Raw genomic sequence first — 21,574 nt, forward strand, 5'->3', positions numbered from 1 at the left:
CTGTTATTTAAGCCACCCAGTTGGTGGTACTTTGCTATGGCAGCCCTGGCAAACTAATATACAGGCTTTTTACACTGAGCGTGAATTATTGATAGTAGAAAAAAAGCAAGCCCTGCACCTTCCACAGTCCTGAGGATCAGAGACCACAAATCAATCAAGCCCCTTGTGGGGATGCTGGGCACGGTGTCTAAGGGCATGAGCTTGGGAATCAGCACCAGCTTTGGATCCCCAGGTAAGCTACTGACCCTCTAAACTGCAGCGAGCTCATCCATGATGGGAGGATGATCAAGTTGTTAGGATTAAATAAAGTACATAGAAAGTGAGTGCTCCATATGCTGTAGTTACGACGATGGTGAGGGGCCAGGACCTGAGAGTGGAGAGCCAGATTTTAGTCCTAGCCCTGTGGCTGATCAGATAACACTGAGAAGTCACTTTGCCCCCTGATCCTGATTCCTCATCCAAGCAGTGAGGGAATTAGACTACACACAAAAGAAAGGAGGGGGAGAGGGGCTGACAACCACCTGGGTCTTTTCTCAAAGGACCTGGAAGGAAGAGGATCTTTGCTTTTCATTTCCACAGATGTCAGTCATGGAGCAACTCTGGAGTCACAGAGGACAGAAGCATAAGTTTCTACCCTCTTTTTCTCTGTTCCACCCAATTCCCATCCCTGCAGTAGGCACCGTGACTGGTAGGGAGGGCATGATCCTAGGTCACGTGTAGCCATGATCTCAGGATTTTGGAGCGGCCCCTTCAAAATCTCCCTGGAGATCAGGGCGTGGATGGAACGCAGACCCCATGTCACTCTGCAGGGACATCCAGAGATTTACCCGGCAATGATTCCCTGCCAGTCTCAGAACTTAAGAGCCTTAATCACAAAAATGATTACATTTATTAGATGATAATTGATGAAGCTTTGAACAGAGCATGCATTCATTCAGGCAGTCAGCACTTGCTCTGTGTCTGCTTGCTGCCAGGACACTAGGCTAAGTGGTGGGCTGGACACGGGAGGAATAAGACACAGTTCTTTTCTGGAGGAAACTCACAGAATATTAGATAGTAAAAAAGTCTATCATCTTACCACATTCCTTATACCAAACAAGCCATGGCGTATTGCTGTCAAATATTGACATAACCCGTTGTGAAAATATTTAAACTTCTTCCCCTCCCAAAGCCATCAATTTCTTGCCTGTTCACTGAGGGCATACAGCACTTTTCCAGATCTCAAGACTTAGATTGTGGCTAATAACGGGACACTTGTCAAGTCTGGGAAGCCAGGAAGCTCCAGGTTCCTCCTGACTGTGTGGGCATAAGCCTCTGAACAGACCCATGAAGAAACAGAAAGATCTTGCCCTTGAGGCATCTCTGGTCAAAACAAGTACTGGAAGTTCTGACTCTGCTGTTATCTGGCACTCAAGCTGGGCGCATTCCTAGAAGTGGTAGGACTGGAAAATATCAGGATCAGGGACTCCCAGGCAGATCCCCACTGAGTGGGCACTGGGCCTGGAAGTAACGGAGGAAGAGTGGCTGTAAAACAGGAATGCAGTTTTCTCATTACGGAGTCCACGGTCGCGTATGCGTGTTTATGGATTTCTAAGACAGGCTTCCCACCTCAATTACCAAAGGAAAAGGGAGATCCAACACACTCGGAAGTTCCACCCCAGTCTCCACAGCACAGTTTGAATGGAGAGTGGAGGGGCAGGTTCCCGTCTTACAGGGTGAAGGTGGAAGACTACGTGGAGGAGTTCACGGCCGCTTGTTCTCTGGGCACTAAAACCCAGAGGCCCCAATTATATCAGAAGGAGAATAATGCAAGCCTTAACACGATAGAGAGCTAGAGAGAGAGAGAAGAATGAGGAGGAGGAGGAGGGAGGGGAAAGGAGGAAAGAGAGAGAGAATGGGAAAGGAAAATAGAAAGGAAGGAGACGCAGTGTTTATCAAGGTCTGTCAATAAACTGACATTCGCAGTGTGACTGGCTGGCTCCTAACACAGAACTTCCTTGAAGATTCCCTGTATAATAGTGATCCTAGAGCTCTCTGGTGAATGGAGTTTTCCAAAAAGGTTGCAGAATCAAAAACTTCCAACGACTCAAAGCTGCCTCCCAAATCTCACTTATATACGGTAATGAGTTGTGAAGAGTAGGCTTTACTTTAAATTCCTGACTATACACATCATTTAAATGCTTACAAATAAGGACTGGTGAGATATGGCTTTAAAATATATTTTTAGATTAAATAAAGGTTGTCTGAACCTAGAAGTTTCCAAACTTGCAACTGGAAGGTTTCTTAAGAGAAAACGAAAACAGAACACATCCAAAAAATTTTATAGAATACATAGTTAAAATGATCCTTTCTGCTTTGCGGAGTTAAGAATATGTTTAGTCAATGGAAGGAAAGCACTAAGTTTTTGAGGAAAGAACTAACAGCTAATACTAACAAGTAATGCTTGCTGAGAGTGTACCACGCACTTGTGCTCTTCTCAACAACTCAGGAGGTAGGTACCGTTCTTTTCCCCATTTTACAGATGGCGGCAAATGAAGTGTGGCGATATTCAACAAGCTAACCAGGTCTCGGGATTAGCAGGTGGTGTAACCAGGAGCCCGAGCAGTCTGACCCCGGCGCCTATTCTCCAGCTGTACCGTCGCACGGTCGCCTCACAGATCACAAAGGAAACATCTTGATCTCCAGCTGTCTGAGGAGATGACCAGTGATTCCTCTGCTTTGGCGTAAAGAAAGTCTTTATAGTGAACAAACTCTCTTCCACGTTTTCCTTCCTCTCCAGCATTTCCAAAGCACGTCCCCTGGACAGCCGCTCAGCAGAGGAGGAACCTGGAGCCCACCTCAGCCACCAAGGCCTGTCCCAGCTACTCTCTCACACGCCAAGGGTGTGCAGCGTCTGGAGCGGCACCACAGATCTGAGGAGTGCTGAAGAGAGCCACGCCTTCCAGAAGGAGGGGCCAGGAAACATTCCACGGGGAGTCTGGAGTCGGGACCTGCTGAAAGACACACCCGCCGACAAGGAGAGGAAGGTGCAGAGCTCCTCCACCCTCGGGGAACACTTGTGGAGGAATCCTCTGTTCAGTTCTGTCACCCGTGTCGGTCATTGTCTTTGACAACGGGCTGGTGACCAACTGCTCATTCTCCTTGACCAGCCATCTTCCCGCCATTTGTCAACAATTTAGTACTGTGTAAGGGGTGAGGAGGTAAGTCAGACTTCCATCTATCCAAGGTGATGACATCCTGGTGAAGACCTGACATGATGGGAGGAGAGCAAGCTCCATCAGAGCAGGAGCTGTGTCTGTCCTGTTGACCGCCAGAGCTCCGGGAATGAGTGTCAGGGGACAGCCAGGGCTCCAGGAACACGTGTCAGGTGACCACCAGCGCTCTAGAGACATGTGTCAGAGGACCACCAGTGCTCCAGGGACATGTGTCAGAGGATGGCCAGCACTCCGGGAACACGTGTCAGAGGACGGCCAGTGCCCTGGGAACGTGTGTCAGGTGACTGCCAGCGCTCCAGGAACATGTGTCAGAGGACAGCCAGCACCCCGGGAACATGTGTCAGATGACCGCCAGCACTCCAGGAACATGTGTCAGAGGGTGGCCAGCGCCCCAGGAACACGTGTCAGGTGACCACCAGCGCTCTGGGAACATGTGTCAGAGGGTGGCCAGCGCCCCAGGAACACGTGTCAGGTGACCGCCAGCGCTCCGGGAACGTGTGTCAGATGATGGCCAGCCCTCAGGGAACGTGTGTCAGAAAGGGAGGAGGAGGAGGAGAAGGAGGAGGAGGAGGAAACTGCAGCCCCCACTGGAAAAGTGCCATTTGATGCTCCTCTGAGCCTCAGGCTCCGCCTTGTTCTCAAGATCTAATGATGCCGTAGTGGGGAGAGATTTACATTGGCCGAGCATCAACGTAGCGTTGGGTTGCTTTGCTGCCAGTTTCTCTTGATTCCATACTCAAGGTCAGGAAGGAGAGCGGTTGTGTGTTTCAGTTATCTCTTGCTACATACAAACCATCCTAAACACAGCCGCTTACAACAACAGCAACCGTTTGTTTACTCACTGTTCTGTAATTTGGTCAGGATCCGGTGGGGACCGTTGTCTCTGCTCCATATGGTGTCGGCTGGGGCTGCCCAACTGGGGCTGGATGGGCCACTCACAAGGCTGACGAGTCAGTACCGGCTGTCAGCTGGGATCTCCACTTGGGTGGTTGGCCAGGGCCCCAGTCCTCCTTATCTAGGCCTGTCCATGTGGCTGCTTTGGCTTTTTCACAATATGGCAGCTGGGTTCCAAGAGCAAGTGTTCCGAGAAAACAAGCCCCAGTGTGAAAGCACTTATCCAGCTTCCACTTACATCATGCTTGCTAATGTCCCACAGGCCAGAGACAGTTCATGACCAAGTCCAGAGTCGATGCGGGAGGGAAGGACACAAGTGTGTGATCACCAGGGGTCGTGGTTCATTGTTGGCCACCAAAGGAACAGTGTCCCACAGAGTAGGATCATTCTTGTTCACATTAAGGGAGAAAAATTGAGAAGTGGTGTTATTTGCCCACTTGTACATTATTTATTACCCAGAAACTTAATACCAATGGTTCCTAAGTTTTCAAGTGGCTTGAAAATTGTCAAGAGGGGCTAGCCCCGTGGCTTAGCGGTTAAGTGCTCGCGCTCCGCTACTGGTGGCCCGGGTTCGGATCCCAGGCGTGCACCGACACACTGCTTCTCTGGCCATGCTGAGGCCAAGTCCCACATACAGCAACAAGAAAGATGTGCAACTATGACATACAACTATCTACTGGGGCTTTGGGGGAAAAAAGGAGGAGGATTGGCAATAGCTATGTTAGCTCAGAGCCAGTCTTCCTCAGCAAAAAGAGGAGGATTAGCATGGATGTTAGCTCAGGGCTGATCTTCCTCACACAAAAAAAAAATTGTCGAGAAAAAAGCACTATGAGAGGAAAAAAAATGTTATGGGTAAATGAAATCAGGAAAATAGAAGTTCTTATTTAAAAAAAAAAAAAAACTATCCTGGAACCACAGGGAAGGAAGAGGTGCACATGTGACGGGGGGATGATCATGTGATGAATGAAAATCTGGGCATGGGGGTGGGCAAAAAGCATACGTAGACATAAAGCACGTGAATGTCACCTGGAGGGGAAATGTCACAAGTTAACAGAGGTTCCTGAAGAAATAATAAAGACTTTTCGGGTCCAGTCAGAAAAACAAAAAGAAGAAAATCGTTGAATTTTGTAAGCAGCAACATTTCAACTCGACTTTCAAAAGGGTTCTTAATTTTATATTTTATGTTTTAATGATGAGATTGTTAAAATGAGATGACTAATACTTTCAAGGACTGGATTAGAATTCAAATTAGCTGAACAAATAGAACATCACGTTTTTTGAGCTATCACCACGTTTCAAGCCTATCTTAAGAACTCCGTGTACATTTATCTTCACAAAAAACTGAAGCCACAGAGAGTTTTAGTCATTTTCTCAAGGTCACACTGCTGGTCAGCGTGGGAGACAGGACCTGTGGCCAGATCCCTCTGCTTACTTTGATCAATCTGTTAGATAACAGATTTCTGTAAATGGAACCATTTGTCTTTTCATTGACTCTATGAAACTGGAAAATGTATTCCCAAAGGAAAAAAAAATACTGATCAAAGATGCCATAAAAACATCACACACAAGAATTTTGAAAGCTCTTCTAATCCCCAAACTGAATTGAAAGAAATTTTTAATGAAATGATGATAACTCTGGAAGTAATTAACCAAATGAAATACTTAACTTTCAAATACCAAATTATGAGCATGTTTCCCTGTGGCTAGATTACGCAAGAGACAATTTTAAAAGCAATAAGCTGTTTCTTTCTTCATTCCAAGTATTCCCTTTAAATCCCGCCAAAATTAAAATAAAAAACGAAATCTTGCTACTTTAAAAACTTCAGAACAACTTGTGCTATCAAGTCTTTATCTTAGCTTATTTGCTTACTTCCTACGAGCCCCTCCCCAATTTTTTATTAACCAAGGATTTTGCTCTGCTTGGGCCAGGAAGACTAATAAGGTGCTTTTAACAGATCCATTTGTTTGACATCCTTTGTAAGTTCTTGATGCTAATGAAGAAAATCACTCCTGCTTATACTCCTTCTTAGCACTAAAAAGGGCGCATAGAGGGCCTGACCATCATCGTGGCAGTAACAGTAGCTGTTAGACAGGGTTAAAAGCCCTGGCTTCCTCATTTATTGTTTTTCCCGAAGGTGGCACTTCTTCACAGTGAGGACGATGACTCAGTAGTGCTGCAGCATCAATGTGGACCACACACCTGGGCACATAAGCAAGAGGAACGCATATCTCACACGGGATCAGTCCTCTGGTTCACTTTTCTCAGAGCTCAGTTAGAATTAAATCTCCAATTTTGGACTCAGAGACTTAAGCAAATAGTGGAAAGTTTGGAAAATGTCCACAAAAGAGTTGTGAAAATTATTAAAAGGCCAAGGAAATAGGTCTTATGAGAAATCTAAAAGAACTAGGGCTATTTATTCCTCCCATTGCAGGTGCAGTGGGATTGAGCATCTGTCTTCATGTCGGGGTCAAGCAGTTATAGGAGTGGTGGTGGCCCCGGGAAGGGGATTGAAGCTCAAAATGAGGACGACTATAAGGGCTGGAAGGTTCTAGAACAGATTGCCAGGAAGGGGAGTTGATTTGAGAAACAGACTAGAAGCATCTTTGTCAAGTGTTGCCCAAGGACGGATTTTTACCTAACCATCAACAACAGAACTGGCCCTGTTTCTGGGACATTAATCATTCGCAGAATCCAATGAGATTCCCAGATGAGGCCAGAATGTCCCCGTGTTCTGTTTTCAGCGATTCTTTTAGGTCAACACTGATTATTTGCTAATAACGATGTGCACTCAGTAGCCCCCGTGGGTCCTGGAGGGAATTCGGGTTTGGGATTCAAGCAGACCAAGTTGAAACTCCACCTCTGCCGTTTTATCAGTTGGTGTAAATTCTCCTGTCTCAGTTTTTCAGAGCTTTGTTTTCTCCACTGTTGGATGAGGGTAATAAGGCTGGCTTTAAAGTGTCGGGAGGATCAAACGAGACCATATGCGTAAGACGCCTTGTCCACAGCAGTGCGTAGGAGCTTAAGAAATCTCCGTCCCTCTCCCTGTCTGCTGCTGGGCAGGACTGGAGGAACGGGAGGGTGGAGGGAGCGTTTCGTTGGAGCATGAATAGGGACTGTATACATTTTATAGCTAGATTTCAATTTTCTGAACACCAACAATATTCAACAACTCCCTCAAGGGCAAGCAGTCATCAAGTGGCAGTTCCAGGAGGCTCGGATTCCTGTGGACTGCCTTCCAGGGTCCATCACGTTCCTCAAGTGCTTTCCGAATGCCCAGTTCTTTGCTGGGCACTTTATACCCTAATACAACAGGTACATATGTCTGTCCCTATTTTGTAAACAAGGAGACTGAAAGATTAGGTACTTGCTACTATTGAGACGCATGGTGACCAAGCTACGGAGCCAGAATGGGAACCCGGGTTCCTCTGGCTCCTGAAATGGTGAAGGAGATGGAGAAATCATAGGACTCAGACATACAGAGTCCCTCAGGGGCAAAGCCGGAGTCAGAATTTGAAGCTACCCAGTGCAGAGGGACTGGAGAGCCACCCCATCAGGCCCCGGCCCCTGGAATCTGTCACCATTTCTAGGTGCCATTAAAAAGATGTTTCCAGGAGTGAGACCTGAGCAACCGCTTGAAACCCACTGTAATGGATGTTACAAGGAAGACGGAGGGCTACTTACTTCCTCAAACCTAGTCTCTTTATGTCTTACGTGGGTGTCTGAGGGTACAGAAAAAGCTCTCTCTGCTCCTGACACCAGTAGTCTTGAGTGTCGCCTGATTTTATGCTTCTTCCTGGCGTGTGCCACTACGCCTCCCTGTGCCCACAAATAGCTTTCCCTCCACTCGAGGCCTCCAGGTAGGAACAGGGCAGTTCTGACTCATCATCAGGAGTTCCCACCTAGGGCTCTGCGCCTTTCCTCCTCCGTCACTGAGTGAATGGTGGTATTAGCAGAGATATTTATAGGAACAAATTGCACCCAAAAGCAGCAGCTATGTCCGTCCTATTTAGAAAGGGCCTATTCATCGTGCCTCTGCGGCCCGCGGTCCTGCTATTTCCTGTGGCCCTGACCCCAAAGTGCTTCCAGACAGTACACGTGTTTCTTTTCCTTTCGTGAAGAATTTTTTGGCTACGGCAATTGAGGGAAGAAAGAGTAATAAAAGAACACGCATGACGCTGTTCCTCATGTTTTGTGTCCTGGTTATTATGTCCTGTCACACTTAGAATAAAATTAAAAATTACTCCTGTGGCCTCTTCATGGGGCTCTTCATGATCTAACCCCCCCTTCAACTCCCCCGACACACATACACACACATACACACCAACTGCCATCCCTCTCCCCCTTGGTCACCTGGCTCCAGCCACTGTGGCCTCCTTGCTGCTCCTGAAACACACTTGGCATGTGTTCACCTCAGGACCTTTGCACTTGCTTCTCCAGATGGCTGGAAGTCTCTTCCCTTATCTAGCCTCGTGACTGATGCCCCTACTCCGTCCGGGTCTCTGCTCAGGTGTTAACAGAACACAGAGAACCTCCCTGGCCATCCTATCTAAAACAGTCACTCTGGAGCCCGTGACCCTGCTTTATTTTTCTTCTGAGCACTTGTCTGTCTGACTTTATGTTGCATATTTGTTTACTTTTGTTCAGTCTACACACACACACAAACAGACGCCCTGTGAGTGTGGCTCTGTCTGTTCATGGATGCAGCCCCGGCACCCAGAATGGGGCAGGCCCATAATGAGTGCAGGCTGCACCAACTTTTCAGGTGTGATAGGCTATCTGAAAGTTCTCCACATCCATATCAGCCAGCCTCATGGGATGTGAAAAACAATAGCTTCAATTTTTTATCTACTTTATTGTTAAAAGAGCAGCCTCTGAAAAATGCTCCTTCTCTTGATGTAGAAGGAAAGAATTTGATGCAGGTTAGGAAAGCAAGAGAACAGAGAAATAAGGAGGTCGAAAGACCAGTGACAATGATGTAATAATTTTAATGGAAGAGAGCAGCTGGACCCACGGCTGCTTTTGAGTAATATTTGGATCATGAGCTTATGCAGAAACACGTGGCAAAAGGTGCCAAACGTCAAGACAGCGTATTTCATAAATCCCTACAAACACCATGAGAAGTACAGTTGGTGGTCCAGAAGAGACCTTGTGACGGAACGTCTCACAAGAGGGTAAGCGGGGCCCACAGCCCACCTGAGGTCTTTACAGGCCAGCGGACCATGTAAATGCTAGACCCCACCTGTGCTCTCGGCCTGATTGCTCCCAAAGGAGCTTATCTCCTCCAGGCGCCTTCCCCTTGGGCTTTTATATTAACAATTTATCATCTCTTTGGCACAAACTCCTCTTTCTCTCTCCCTTTTCCAAAGAGAAATTCATATTTATCTTCAAACCCAAGCCAGCATTTCTCAAACTGCATTTTAAATAATATGCAAGGTGTTGACATATATTCCTCAAATAAATACACACACACACACACACACATCTATTTCAGTAAGTTTAGGAAACTCATGTCCTCTCTCTCACAGGTGTATAGCACACTAAAGGCCCTGAGAAGCCATATGATACAGAAATTGTTTCTCTCTCTTAGCTCAGCACTTCCAGAACTTATTTGATGAAAGAATATTATTTTTTTTCCTAGAAGTTTCTCACAGACACAATTGTCTGTGTGGATAGAAATTCCATCTTTCTATCTCTACACACACAAGATAAACAGGCATTTATCATACAGTCTGTGTATGCACAGAAGTTCAGGAAGATCCTACATCATCTGTTTCACGTATAAACTGTGAGAAGTGCCACCACCCGGCCCCCCAAGGGAAGGACGGGTTGGAGCAGACTGAGAGGCCCTGCAGAGCTGCAGCTGCCGTCAGCGGGCGGACAGCGAGCCGGCCAGCAGGTGCGGCAGGCGTACTAGCTAGGTTTTTGCCCGGCGCCTCTCTTCTGGAACTGCTTCCACCACTCACTCGCCACCCCAAGAGTTGCGGCAGGAAATGCCATGTCTCCGTGCCCTGGAGTCCCTGCCCACACAGCTACGAAGATGGCCAACGAGTTCCTTCTCTAAGAAATTTGGATCCACGACAGAAAGACCTTAGGAAAAAGAGTGAGTGCGGCATTGAGAGAGAAGCTGAGACAGGGACCTAGCGGAAGGAGGTGCTCCCGAAGAGCCCGGCCGAGTCTGCGCCTGAGGCCCAGCAGCATCCTCCACTCGGAGACCATGAGACATCCCCTAACCCAGCCATCAGTCTTCTCCCTCCTCCCTTTGTCCTGCTTTTCTGCTGGCACTGGTTCCTGCTCCCTCCTCCGGCAGGAGGGATGTGATGGGTGAGTCAGAGACGGCAGCAAGCAAACGTAGAACTCATAGACCCCTCACTCCTCATTTTCCACCCCACAGGCTCTCCAATTCCTCCCTCTGTATTTTCAACTGAAAGAAAGTGTAGTTTTCATGGAAGGAACAGAAACTGATTCTGCAGCATGAGATGCTGAGGAATCTTGGATTTAGAGTTTCACCAGTCTATCAAAATTTGATTACTTTCAATAAATGCTTTCAAATTGTCTCACCATTTTCTGCAAGTACTTTGAGCTACTCATATATTATATCACGCTTTGCTTCTCAAAGCTCTCTCTTTAAGGACCTCTGGAGCTTTTCTCGGAGGGAAGTATTTCAGGTGGTTTACTCCTTTTCAGTATAGACACGATGTGCCCTGTTAAAGTTCGTTGACATTGTGGTTGCATTTCAAAAGCAGAGCTCCAGATTGAAACCTATGTTTTGGTGGTTGGCGGGGGAGTATCAGAAAGTAATAAATAACCTGGCTTTATTGTAACCATTCACCTCAAATTAACTTTAAGCAAAAGAACCACCTTCCTAGAAATAAGGCCAACACAAAAAAGCTGAACAAGCGAGTAAAATTAGAGGGACATGGTTAGGGAAGGTATTCAAACCCACATGCGATCAGAGAAACACACTAACACAGGGCATCTTTTTCTATCCACCAAGTTATGTATGCACGTATACACACACACACACACACACACACGCTCATACACTCACACACATGCATGTGTGTGTGTGTGTGTGCACTCTTTTCGGGAATAACTGGGCAGTATACACCAATGCTATATAAATGCACATGCCCTTTGATCCTCAGTTCAACTTCTGAGAATAAGGAAAAAACATTAAATATGAAAAAGCTACATCCTTAAATACGCTAAATACTATTATTTTTAACAGTAAAATATGAAACGAAGAAACTAACATCCAGCTACAGGGGAATAAAGAGCTAAATTATAGCATTTCTCCTTGATCAATTGTTACACAAAAAGCGATGGTTGTGGAGACTATGTAGGCAACTAAAAATTACCAATAATTTTATACTAAAGAGCAGGTCCAGCATTGTGTGTGGGGGATATTTGCAGCTATATAAAAGAAATACATGAAAAAAAGTCTGAGAGAAATATTCCAGATTGCTTACAGTGAATTGAATGGCACTGTAATTACTTTTCCGTATTTTTTAAATGTGATTGTATGACTTTTCTGATTTTACATTTTCTAAATGGAGCCAGTCTAGAAATTATAATAGTTAACATTTATACTCCAAAAAACCAAATTTTGTGTGTGTGTGTGTGTGTGTGTGTAAGATCAGCCCTGAGCTAACATCTGATGCCAATCCTCCCTTTTTTGCTGAGGAAGATTGGCCCTGGGCTAACATCCATGTCCATATTCCTGTATTTTATATGGGACACTGCCACAGCATGGCTTAACAAGCGGTGCATGGGTGGCACCCGATCGGAACCTGTGAACCCCAGGCTGCCGAAGCAGAGCACGAGCACTTAACCACTACGCCACCCAGCTGACCCCAAGAAACCAAATTTTGATATCAATTTATAGCAACTAGATTTAAAGAGTCAAGAGGATCCTTTTAAAAGCACCTGTTTAAAAAATATAATTAAATCACTGACCTACAACTAAGGGAATAAGTCTTAGGGAAAGTATTATAGTGGAGAATATTATAGCAGGGTTCATGGTGTTTTAGAAGCTGTGCCTTGAGAAAACATTTTTAAATGTTCACCAACACAGTTCCTAGGTGTGATAACGTGCTATTCAGCATGGACAGGGTAATTAGATTATGTCCTTTTGGCAAATTACACTGTTAAATTTTCTTCTGAGAGAAAGCAAACATAGTACTAAGTGTTATAAATATTAAACATCTACTCTTACTTATTGTTAGTATTTTATCAGACTTTGTTCATATGCAATTCCCCCGTGTGTAACAAATTTCATCAGAAGCGCACTGTGAAGGAAGCACATGTTGTTGTTCCTGTTGTGATTGCTATTATGACTCCACCTTGTAAGAGAAATTGAACATTCTGGAGACAAACTTTGCCCCACCACCACTCCAGGAAACTTTCCTCCAGGATATCATTCCTTACCTCCCTTCTCCAAATGCAGTGAATGGTTTTTGTTTTGTCAACTTCAAAAGCAAATTTGCCTGCTATCTTATCTCAAAACGAGTTTATTCAGGAACAGCCAAAAGAATTACAATTCAGGATGTGCACACAATGGCCAACCACAGGCTAATCCAGAGAACAAAGGAGGGAGCTGCTTTTATAGAGAAAAGGGGGAGCAGGGAGGGGCCGTTCTAAAGGAAAGTCCATTGGGGGAGAGTGACAGTTCAGAGCAGTGGCAGCTTCTCATTGGCTGGGCTGTGGTGTTTCTCATTGGCTGGGCTGTTGCCGGGTGGAGAGAAAAGTCTTCCTTCAAAAGTATCAAGCAGCTGTACTTCCTGTCAGAGATGGAAGTGTCCTCTCTTCCTCTTTAGAGTAATGGAGGGTGTGACAAGGTGTGAGAGCTCCCCCTACAGGCCTCCTGACTCCAGTTTAGTTCAGGATTCTGTTCTTAATTTCCACTTTTCTCCCCATTAGCACGGAGTCCTCTACAGCACGTGGTGTCATTAATAGTTTTGAATCATTGCTTATTCCAGGCATTGTGCTCAGCACTTTCAAGCATGATCTCACTTAATCCTCACAACGACCCGACCCAAGGAGCAGATACAGATACTTCTGGTAGCCTGCTTTACAGACGGGGACAGTGAAGTGCTCAAAGGTGAAGTTGCCCAAGATAACCCAGCTTGGTAAGTTGTGGAATCTGAATTTGAACTCAGCCCATCCCTCTTGCAAGGCTGTGCTCCTGTCCACCAGATCACAGTCGTCGTCTCCAAGGTGGGGGCTGTCGTGCCACCCTGAGTGACCACAGGCCGCATCACTTCTCATGTGGCCTTGGAGACTTTCTCCGATGCTTCCTCCCACTGCCCTAACTGACGAACGAGCCCAGGACCTCTGCCCAGAGGCTCTTTCTCCTAGACTTGAAGATCATCTTCACAACAATGGGGGCCCAGCATGTATCTGGGAGAGTCCGTGTAAAATACTTGCCCCACATGTAATAAATGGTACTATCATTATTTTATTACGTGAGAATAGTGCTGTACACCTTTGGAAGTGCTTCAATATATTTTTTCATTCGATTCTTAAACTCTACATGTTCGAGGTCAAGTTAATTATATTTCTCCCCAACAACTTTCGGCCTCTCGGCTCCTTCAGGCGCTGTCATCCTCCTATGCTCAAAGTCTGAGTCATCTTTACCTCCTCTTTCTTCTTCAGTCTCCACATTTGACCTGCTGCCTGGTCCCATGCCCACCAAGCTTTTGAGCTTTCTTCCTCCCTCCATTTCCCCCGAGCTAAGGCACCATCCCAAGATCATCGTCCTCCTTACTCTAAAACCTTCAACGGCTCCCTACTACCTACCAAAGTGCAAGCTCCTGAGTCAAATGCGAAGGTTTCTTTCTGTCTTCACCTCACCTTTCAGCGTCAACTTGATTCACTACGTGTGTCCCACACTCACTCACCTCAGACAGCGTTTACACCTCGTCTTTAAGCAAAGGGGACCACTGCAGGGTTCCAGACAGATTGAGTCACATACATTTTGTCTTATAAGTGTCAGATTTCTCTTAATGGCTGACTTTAGAGTAATTTGATCCTAAAAGTCCTTATAACATCTTGCAGACCTCAGCTAAGACTACTTTATCTTTTAAAAAAAGTAAATCATATAACTATTCTCCATAGTCAAATTTACAAAATAATCCCCACATTTTAACACAGAGAGGGGCTCCTTCCTTCCAAGTAACAGTAGAAAAAGAAAAGAGAAAGTTACAGAGTACTGTTGGGCTAGTAAATTGTGAAAACCCCCTCTAAACGTTCTCCCTGTCCTAATGCGAGAGCGTGGTCTCCAAATAAGACATCCGTGTGAGTCAGGACTGTAGACAGGACACTGGGCTGTGAACAGGGTCACTGAGTGATGAGAGCAGGGCACTACAGAAGCAGGGGGCAGGTGCATCCTCAGGTTTCATTTAAGAACTTACTCATATGAATCATCTTTAAACCTAATTTTGGTAATATTATTTAAATTCTACATTTTTAAAGAAGTGAAATGACCCTATTCTCTGGCGACAGTGAGCCTGATAGCCTAGCCGCACAACGGAGGCTCCGAGCGCCCCAGGGGCAGCCCCTCGTTGCTGTGGCTCATCCTGGCCCCAGAAGGCTCTCCACCTTCCTCCCTCACTCAGTTCTAGGCAGTCTGTCTCAGGGGCTCAGTCTTTCCAACTTTCTACCCATCTTTACCCCCCGCCCAGCCGATGCCTGACATTCATCTGGCCGTGCTCTATTCACTTTCCACAAGAGCCGTAGGAGAGAGAACTGGGTGTGATCTGCACCCTGGTGCAAACAGTCACTCCACGTGTGAATGACGATAGGACGCTCTGCCGAAAAGGGTCTGGACAGCAGAGACACCCCCAGGGCCTTCCAAAGAGAAGTAGGTGTGACTGGTGAAGGGGAGGGGAGGGCTCAGAACTGAGTGAATAGATGGGCCAAGATGAATTTTGTCCATCTCATGATTTCCTTGTTTTAAACCAGTCAGCTTTGGGAAGGAAGCAAAGACATTTTGGTGCAAAGTGATGAGGAGCCTCCACACGGGCGTAGGCATCTGGGCAGGTGGGAGGGCACCCTCGTCCTGAGAGCTCTGCTCCCCACCGTCAGCAGCGAAGAAGCTGTCCCGTAGTCTACACTGGGAAGTGAATTAACCCAGTTCTCAGCACATGTCACGAAGACCTTCTGCTTGCTTGCTTGGGCTCAGGAGAGCTACATGACCTGGTTACAGTTTAACACATGCCAGTGGATACATGGTTTCTCTAATTTATTTAGGAAAAAAACCACAGTAAAAATCAATCCTAGGAATCCAATCTAATGTTAACACTAGGAAGCAGATCTTTATTATACTCACAGCTGGTTTGGGAGAAGATCAAGGAGTGATGCTTCTGGGAAAGAGGGTTGGGCCAGGAATGCCAAGCCACAGAATTGGATCCCTTCACATCCCCGATCCCACCACTGACTCAGCTACACAGATATCACAATCCTGAAAGATGCTTGCACTTCATACTGGTTGATTCCAGGAAAGAAAAAGGAAAATGTAGCCAATGACTACATTCTTCTCTTTTCCTAGAACAAAATCAGTAGCAGCTCAGTACTTCCTAACATCACAGGCGCTGAGAAACAAGGCACGTACTCTTGTGCCTTAAGCCAGCATTACGGGAAGATTCGCCTGTATCACTTGAATCCCAGACAACATTTCCCTTTTTGGAAGAAATTTTGCAACTTTCTAAATCCTACCTCCTCATTGAACTTCCACAACGATCTTTAAGAGGCTGTTTGCAAACAGGAAATAGTACGGAATTACACCTCATGGTCTTCTGAACCACCTCTTCTACTTTAAATGGGTGATCATTTTGTTTTCCAGAAGTGGAATCTATCTTTCACAGACTGGCACTACTGTTACTAGCAGCAGCAGCACCCAGCACCACAGCCGTCAGTCCCAGGTGTCCCGTGAGCTCTTGAAACGTGGCTGATCTGAACCGAGACGTGCTGTAAGTGTAAATACACACCAGATTTCGAAGCTTTACTAAGACAAAGAAATATAAAGTATCGCATTATTAGTTTTTTTATGTTGATTACATGTTGAAATGATAATACTTTAGATATATTGGATTAAGTTATATTACTAAAATTAATTACTTATTTCTACCTTTTTAATTTGGCTGCGAGATCACTTAAAATTACACTCGTGCCTTGCATTTCATTTCTACCAGTGACCTCAACTCTTGCTGCATTGCAATCACGTCAGAATATCCCGCTTGGGGCCCAGCATCGGTATGTTTTACTTTTTTGAAAGCTCCCACGATACAATGATACACAGCCAGCATAGAGAACTACTGCTCCACACTCTGGAATTGTCTAAGACTCTAAAGACTACTCATTCAGGTTAAAAGTTCAGAGTTGTTTTTTCCTCATTCTGTATAATCAACTTTGTTCTGATCTGTTTCTCTCGAAACAAACAGTGAAATGTTTTTCGAGTCATGCAAGTTAGAACTTTTATTTTTTAACGAAGTTCACATGACTCCAATACACTGCCAGGGCTGGGAAAAAATGCACTGCACTTGGGGTTTACGGCTGATGAGTAACATGTAAGCCCTCCTGGGCTTCCTCCTGGAAGCACCCGCTTTGTTCCTCCTAAAGACGAGGAACGGCATTCCCAGCGCTTCCAGACTGGAACCGCCTCCGCACCACCCGGGGGCGCGGTTCAGCGCAAGTGCTGACTCAGAGGGTCTGCGGTGCGGCCGAGCCCTGCACTTCCAGCGAGCGTCCAGGCGAGGCCGGCGCTGCGGGCCGGCGGACCAGCTCCGGGAGGCAGGGCGGCAGGGGGGCATCGGCTCGGCCTCGCCTGGGCGGCGGGGCTCGTGCGCGGCGGCCAGGCTCACAGGCAGGGCGGCGAGCGCGGGCGCTGCTCCGGAGCGCACGGAGCGGCCCCGTGGGACGTCCGCCCGGCCCGCCCCCGCGGCGCGGCCACACGGGTCCCGCTCTCTCCGGCGGCGGGGGCGTCCCGAGCCGACAGCACCTGCACCACGTCTTTGACCTCACGCCCCGGGGCCTCTCCCTTCCCTCCTCAGGACTGAAGAGGACTCCGAGGGGGACCAAGCCCACGTTTCTCCAACCTCCCTGCGGCCCCCGACGGGAGCCAAAACCAAGTCCCCGGGGCCAGGGCCGCTGCCGGCCCTGCAGCCTCTTGCAGCACCGGCTGCCGCGGGTCCCCAGCACCAGTCGCATCGCACTTCTGTCCCTGTGTCAGGGCACGAGCAGCCCGCGTCCCCCGCCGCTCCGTAAGGCTCCGCACGCCCCTCGCTCCGCCTCCGTCTCCAACCACGACACCCCGCGTGGGCCCTGTGCTGTCAGCCCTTCCCCAGCAGAGTTCAGAGCCTCGGCCGCCTCTGAGGGCTCCTGTCTCCGGGGCCCCCGAGGGCCCTGCCGCCTGCCGCCCTCAGCGCCGGGCCTGGAGACCGAGGCGGCGCCCTCCCCGCCGCCGACCCCGCCCTGCCGCCCCCTCTGTCGCGAAAGCCCTCCGCCGTCCTCTCACGTTCCTTAGATCAGCTCTCACGTCAGCTCCTCACGGGCCCCCAGTCTGCGCCCTCGTCCCCTACACGCGTCCTCAGTGCCGCCCGGAGCTCCCCGCCGTAGCCAGGCCGAGCCCCGCTCTGCTCCTGGCCCCGGCGGCTGTCTCGCCCAACACAACGGCCACAGTCCTGAAACGTCCCGCGAGACCCCACCTGAGCCGTCCCGCGAGACCCGACGTGATCCCCCCGCGAGACCCGACATGATCCCCCCGCGAGACCCGACGCGATTCGTCCCGCGAGACCCGACTTGATCTGCCTGTTTCTCTTCAGCCTCAGCCGCGTTCCTCGACCTCTCCCGCTCCCCGAAACGGCACAGCCTCTTTGTTGTTCCTCAGAGGTTCCGTGTGCCCAGGGCCTTTGCACTGGTCATCCCCCCCCCAAATGCTCTTGGCCCAGATACCCACGTAGCAGAACCCCTGCTCCTTCTTGAAGCACTTGCTCCCTGAGGCTCCTAAACTGTCTCACTTCTAACTAGCGTTTTGTCACATTCTGACACTTCATGATTTGCTGTGTTGACTGTTTATCCCGTCTCTCCCCGTTAGATGTGAGCTCCGAGAGGGTAGGGACTTGCGTCTGCTCTTTTCTTTTCGCTGATACAGCCCACAGCCAGAGCAGCACTCGACAAACACGAAACCCGGTCCCGTGGCGCCGAGCCCCGCGGGGCGCCCAGCTCTCTTCGCCGCGCACGGAAAGCACCCACCCCGCAGCCTGCATTGAAAAGCGCCTGAGCGTTATTTGAGGACGTCTGAGGCTCTCGAGCAGAAGGTCACCTCACAAACGGAGACAACGGGGAAAGCGTGTGTGCGAGTCACTTCGTGCGGATGAGCCCCGGCAGCACGTCTCTCCCGCCCTCACATGTGCTGTCAAGGCGTTTAAAGCTGACGCGTGGGCACCGGGTCCTCCGTGCCGCAGCTTTCGTCTAGCGTTCGCTGGAGTCGACGTCCGACGGGAACGCTGCCGGCCGTCGCGGGTTTTCGTGCCTCTGCTTCCGCAGGCCGCTGCCGAGCGCGTCCGCCCGTGCCGCACCTCGCGGCCTGCCAGTGGCCGCAGCGCGGGGGCTTCCGTGCCTGTGGCCTTCCGTAGGCCAGTCCAAGGTCGCCCGGCGCAGCCTGAGCTTCGTGAGCGCCTGTAAGCTCGCGGAACCCGGGTGCTGGGGACACACCCCAGAATTGCTGAGTCGGGATCTCCAGCAGTCGGGTGTGCGCTGTGAAGACTCGCCGTGGACTCTTCTGTGTGCTGCCAGGGTTGAGCAGCGCTGGACACGGCGCCTCACGTTATCTCGGGGTATTTTGATCTTCATTTGTAGCCGATGAAGCCAGGTCTCAGAGAAGTTAAGAGCTTGCCCAAGGTCACACAGTGATGAAGTGACAGAACTAAAGTTTAAATTCGAGCCTTTCTAAGCTGTACCCTGTCTGCAGACACAGGCCACCCCACGTCCTAGAGCACCCTGACAGCGACAGGCCATGCTGACACCCTGGTGGAACCCAGCCGTCCGTCGCTCTCGAAAACCTCAGAAGTCCGTCGGAGCCAGCGTCTCAAGGACTGCCCACTGGGCACCATTGGGCCCAGAAGCCCTGCTCGCCGTCCCCGAGCCCTAATCCTTGGCTTTAGCCTCAGTCTCTGTTGCTAAGCCTCCCAGTCCATCTCTGATAAAGCTATGGGGTGGTCCCCCCGCTGTGGGCAGGCCTTTCAGGGAAACTGTGTGTTTCCTTAAGGTTGTGAGCACCCCCGCCCTTTGCTCAGCCTGCTCAGTGAGATTCTGATCCTTCATCTTGTAGAACCTCCTAGCTCAACTCCAAGCCTGGGCTGCACATATCATCCCCCTGTGCATCCATTCATTCACCAAGCACTTATTGAGCACCACTGAGCACCAGGCACCAGGAAGCTCCACAGTCATAGTACCGCCACGAAAGTCACAGCAGAGACAGCGAGTAAGTCAGCTCGCATTCGTGCTTCCGTTCCTGGAGCATCTAGTCACCGTCGTACTAGCTGTTTACTCTCACATATTCGACACGTAGAACACACGGTAAGTGCTCGAAGGAAAGCAGAAGGATTCACAAGCAGAGGACAGAGAAATGTCCCCGTGAGAGGCTGGTCCAGAAAGGCTTTGCTGGAACGAACTCGTCCACATTGTGACCCGAGGACTGGAGAGAGCCGGGTCTGGAGCAATGACAGGAAGGACATCAGAGGAAGAGGGAACGGGACGGGCAGATCTCGGGAGGAAGGAGCTCCAAGGGGCAGCAACAAGACGGTTGGCAGGCGTAGGGCTGGGGTCAGCGTGTGGCTTCTGGAGGAAGAGCAAGTACAATACACACATTTTGCCAAGAGATACCACATTTAGACTAAGTGACTCATACAAAGCTGTGAATACTGAAATGGGGCAGCAGGGAAGAAAACCTGGAGCGGGAGGGAGGCAGAAATAAAGCCACAGACCACTTCAGAATCTTCATGCAAAAAGGAAGTACTTGAACAGCGGTCTCTAAATCACCTCTGCAGTTTTCATCTGTCCTTTCAACAAACGTCTATTCCATGCCCACGCAGTGTCACCTCCTGTTCTAGACACTGGGATCCAGCGGCAGACAAGGGAAGTCCCTTTCCCTGCTCTCTCCGCACTGAACAGGTTTTGACTCTGCTCAGCTGGGATCTTTCCTTCCCTGCCTTGCCAGATTCATCCTTCAGGGTCTTCAAACAGAATGGGGAACAAGGGTAGAAGGACAAGAGAGGCACAGATTAGGGCCAGGGGACCATGTTCCCACACCCCCCCTTGCCACCAAGGATTTTTAAGAAAGATATTGCTGCAGTGTGCAAGGAAAACTGATAGGAGAGAAAGGCACGTTTTCAGAAATAGGAAGAAATAACATGGCTGACGTGCACTGAGCTCTTACTGGATGCCTGCGATATTCTAAGCATTCAGTGATCATCTCATTTAAACCTCAGGATGACACACGAGGTAGGAACTATAATGACATCCATTTTGCAGATGAGGAAATGGGGACTCAAAGAGGCTGAGTGACTTGCCCAGGGGCACCCAGCTGGTAAGAGGCCACGCTGGGACTCAGACCCTGTGGGGTGGTTCCGAGCTCAGCCCCCCACCATTCCATTGTGCTGCTTCTTGACACAAACTGCTCTCGACTCGCAAAGCCCTTTATGGCATTCGCAAAACATAAATTTAAAAATTGCTATCCTTATTTTCTTCTTCTCTTTCAACCTTCCTGTTATAAAATAAAACGCAGACTCAGAAGACCACACAGTGATGCCGAGCTGAGTGAAGTGGCATAAGGTGAGCACCTCAGCAACCACCATCCAGGTGGAGCTACAGAACTTCACTAGCGACCCCAAGCCCCTCGATGTGTCCCATCCTGGCCAGTGTGCTTCCTCTTCCCCTAAGTAACCAATGACTTTTAGAGTAATCATATCCTGGTGTTTCTTTGTAGGCTTACCGCCTAAGTGCACGTCCCTAGACACCACAGTATGGCATCACCCACCCATAAATTTGACGTGTCTCCTAAGTCTCATATTCTGCACGTTTCCTCCTCCATCTTTCCTTTGCTCACAACTTCTCAGACCTCCTGCCCCAGGGACTTTGTTGACGGCACACTCATGGGGCAGGTCACCGTGCTCCTCTGTCTTCTGCTTTTCCTGCACATGGGCAGCTGGGTCCAGAGGCCTGGTCGGGCTCAGGTTTGATCTTTTGCAGGATTCCTGGTGCCAGTTTGTTCTCTCATCAAGAGCCGCATGACGTCTGCTTGTCTCTCTTTTTGTGATGACAGCAGCTGCTGATGCCCCATGCCGAGATCGAGTCATCCAAAGGGGGCTGCAAAATGGTGATATTCTAGTTCTACCATTTCTTTTCCCCCTACTAATCCATCCATTGGAGCACTTTTATAAATATATGCTTTTCTCATCCCCTATCT

The 21,574-nt window shown here is 48.8% G+C and overlaps 1 protein-coding gene across 1 annotated transcript; it reads left to right on the top strand.

Moving 5' to 3' along the window:
• The first annotated feature begins 171 nt into the window (after positions 1–171).
• LOC131405254 (proline-rich protein 36-like) lies at positions 172–18,792 on the top strand. The gene is made up of 4 exons (XM_058540347.1): positions 172–232; positions 16,758–17,594; positions 17,700–17,895; positions 18,573–18,792. Exons 1-4 carry the CDS (start codon positions 172–174, stop codon positions 18,790–18,792), a joined length of 1,314 nt encoding a protein of 437 aa, XP_058396330.1.
• The last annotated feature ends 2,782 nt before the right edge of the window (positions 18,793–21,574 follow it).

Source organism: Diceros bicornis, chromosome 5 (assembly GCF_020826845.1).
Source record: "Diceros bicornis minor isolate mBicDic1 chromosome 5, mDicBic1.mat.cur, whole genome shotgun sequence".
Lineage (NCBI taxonomy): Eukaryota > Metazoa > Chordata > Mammalia > Perissodactyla > Rhinocerotidae > Diceros > Diceros bicornis.